The sequence below is a fragment of the Lacerta agilis genome, chromosome 14, assembly GCF_009819535.1.
Source record: "Lacerta agilis isolate rLacAgi1 chromosome 14, rLacAgi1.pri, whole genome shotgun sequence".
NCBI classification, from domain to species: Eukaryota; Metazoa; Chordata; class Lepidosauria; order Squamata; family Lacertidae; genus Lacerta; species Lacerta agilis.
The window spans coordinates 11,653,152-11,656,424 of NC_046325.1; the positions used below are offsets into that span (position 1 = coordinate 11,653,152).

The window sequence follows — 3,273 nt, forward strand, 5'->3', positions numbered from 1 at the left end:
GTCTGCCTGTTTTTCATTACTTACCTCTAAATATTCAATTATGTCTATTATATTCCTTGTATTATTTTTTATCTGCCTCCCTGGAATAAATCCTTATTTATCTTGGTGTATTATTTCTAACATTTATACCTTTCATTCTATTAGCTAAGGTATTTGCAAATAATTTATAATCACAATTTAATAATGAAATTGGTCTATAATTTTTTTACCTCATGAAGTCTGTCCCTTGCTTTGGAATTAAAGGGATGAGAGCTTCTTTCCAGGTATTTGGTACTTGTCCTAAATTTAAAATTCCATTCATCACATTTTGTAATGGTTGAATTAAATAGTTTCACCATTTTTTTAAAAAAGAATTTTGCTGTAAGCTCATCTGGGCTGGGTGATTTTACCTATTTTTGTTTGTTTAATGGCACCTGGAATTTCTGGAATATTAATTGGCAAATTTAGTGTTATTGGTTTTTCATTTGGAATTTCTGGCATTTTCTATTGTCGTAAATACCTTTCGATTTCTATTTTCTTTTCTGGTCTGACTCGGTATAGGTCTGTAGGATTTGCTCCTTTTCTGAACTCCCCAAAGTAGATGCATAATTTAGAACAATGAACAAAACGCCAAGAGTTTTATTGCTTTTATTTTGTTTTTGTTTTTTATAAAGGTTTTGTTTCCACAGTGAAAAAAAGTGTTTTTTGTTTTTAATTTGGCATTATTTGTTTTATTTCATGTTAATACCATGGTTCCTCCAAGGAACACAAAACAGTATCCATGGTCACCTATTCCCCTATATGCATTAATTGGAGTTTGAGAAAAGAGTGCTGTCTAGCCTGTGCCCCATGAATCTTGGGAAGATGGACTGATTGTGAAATCACTAATTTTTATATTTCTTCATCAGTCTCCACATAGCAAATTTTATCTCCTTGTTTCTCAGTGTGTAGATCATGGGGTTCATCAGAGGGAAGACCACGGTGTGGAAAAAGGCCACCACCTTGTCAAAGGGATAGTCCTGGAAAGGACGGCAGTAGATGTAGATGGCTGGACCAAACATGATGCAAGCGATGATGATGTGGGTGATGCACGTAGACGAGGCTTTGTTCTTTCCATGGCTTGAGCTTGTCCTCACCTTTATTAGCAGAGCCCCATAAGAGATGAGAAGGAGGATGAAACATGCAGTGCTTACCAGGCCACTGCTAACAAACATGACAAATTCTAATGTGTAAGTACTGGTGCAAGCTAGCTTAATGATCTGGGTGATATCACAGAAGAAGTTGTCGAGCTCATTGGGGCCACAGAATGGGAGAGGGATGATGAGAATGACCTGGATTATGGAGTGCAGGAATCCTCCAACCCATGAACATACCAGCATACCCCAGCAGACTACTGGGGTGACCATAGTAGCATAGTGCAGTGGCTGGCAGATGGCCACATACCGGTCAATGGCCATGGCAATGAGAAGGAACATCTCAGCTGCACCAAGAAAATGAATGAAAAAAATCTGAGTGATACATCCCAGGTATGATATAGTCCTGCAGCCAGAGAATATGTTAGCCATGAGCTTTGGTGGGGTGACACAGCTGTAGCAGATGTCCAAGAAGGCCAGGTTGGCTAAGAAGAAAAACATGGGGGATCCCAGATGGGGGTCCTTACAGATTGTCACAATGATGACAAAGTTTCCAGGTAGGATGATGAGGTAGAAGAGCAGGAGAAGAATGCATAGGAATAGCTGCATCTCCCAGAGCTGTGACAATCCCTGGATAACAAACTCTTTCACTACAGTGTGATTCCCATTTTCCATAGTCCTGCAGAACAATTATATTCAGATTGTTAAACAATAAATGATTGCAATACCTCTGCTCATTTTCATACACCTTGTTATAAATGCAATTGTTTGGTAGGCTGGCCAGAACTAGATCAAAGTAGCTCACAAGTTCACGTTACATTCAGATTCTGAGGCTTTTGAGCAGAGAAATGTTGATAGCATAACATCACTGTATAGGTTAGATGTCTCAGTGGTCCAGCTGGATTGGAGGGTTAAAATATGTCTAGACCAACTGATTTTCATGGAATATGTCCACGGGATAGAATCTCCTGCACTAATTGCATGTCTTACACTTGACCCTGTTTGTTCCTAAAATTCACCTGTATTCAATAGGTATTCCAGAGCCAGTGTTTTGTAGTGGTTAGAGTGTGGGATTAGGACCTGGGAGACATTCAGAAAAACATTCTGACACTAAGAGCTGTTTAGCAGTCAAACAGACTCCCACAAGAGGTGGTGGACTCCACTGGCAGAGGAAGAGGAATGTGGGGAGAGCGTACTGCCCCCGGGATGCACGCCACCACTTCCCCCCACCTGCTCTCCACCCCACCCCCCGGTGCCACTGGTGGACTCTCCTTCCTTACGGTTTTTTAAATAGAGGTTGGGTGGCCTCTACAATTCTATGAATTGGGCCTGGAGACTAATTGATAGTCCGTGCAGTCAGGTCCAGATCAGTGTTACATGCTCAAACCGTCTTCCCCTGGTGAGCAACCTGACTGTTGAATTCCAAACGTTATCCAGGGGCAGCCCCACATATAACACATTGCAGTAATCTAACTTAGAGGTTACCAGAGCATAGACAACAGAAGTTAGGCTATCCCTGTCCACAGGGCCACCAGCTGAAGATGATGGAAGGCACTCTGCATCACTGAGGCCACCTGAGCCTCAAACAACAGCAATGAATCCAGAAGTACCTCCCTCACAGGGTAAAAAAAGGTACAGGTAAAACCCCAGACAGTTAAGTCCTGTCACGAACAACTCTGGGGTTGCGGTGCTCATCTTGCTTTACTTGCTGAGGGAGCTGACATTTGTCCGCAGACAGTTTTTCCAGGTCATGTGGCGAGCATGACTAAGCCACTTCTGGCAAAACCAGAGCAGTGCACAGAAGCGTCGTTTACCTTCCCGCCAGAGTGGTACCTATTTATCTACTTGCACTTTGACATGCTTTCAAACTGCTGGGTTGGCAGGAGCAGGGACCGAGCAACAGGAGCTCACCCCCGTCGCGCGGATTCGAACCGCCAACCTTCCGATCGGCAAGTCCTAGGCTCAGTGGTTTACACCACAGCACCACCTGCCACCCGCGTCACAGGGTAGTGAGAGCTAAATGAGGTGGTGGAGAACCATGTATGCCTTCTTGAGCTCCTTGGATGGAAGGTAGAACATAAATGCAAACAAAACAAAACAAAACAAAACAAAACAAAACAATCCTTTCCTTGTTGTTCTCTATTCCCAAGTGTGATAACCC

The 3,273-nt window shown here is 42.8% G+C and overlaps 1 protein-coding gene across 1 annotated transcript; it reads right to left on the minus strand.

Moving 5' to 3' along the window:
* Positions 1-863: 863 nt before the first annotated feature.
* On the minus strand, positions 864-1,787 carry LOC117058705 (olfactory receptor 4N2-like). Its single transcript, XM_033170041.1, has one exon. The coding sequence runs from the start codon at positions 1,785-1,787 to the stop codon at positions 864-866; it is 924 nt and encodes a 307-aa protein (XP_033025932.1).
* Between the last annotated feature and the right edge of the window lie 1,486 nt (positions 1,788-3,273).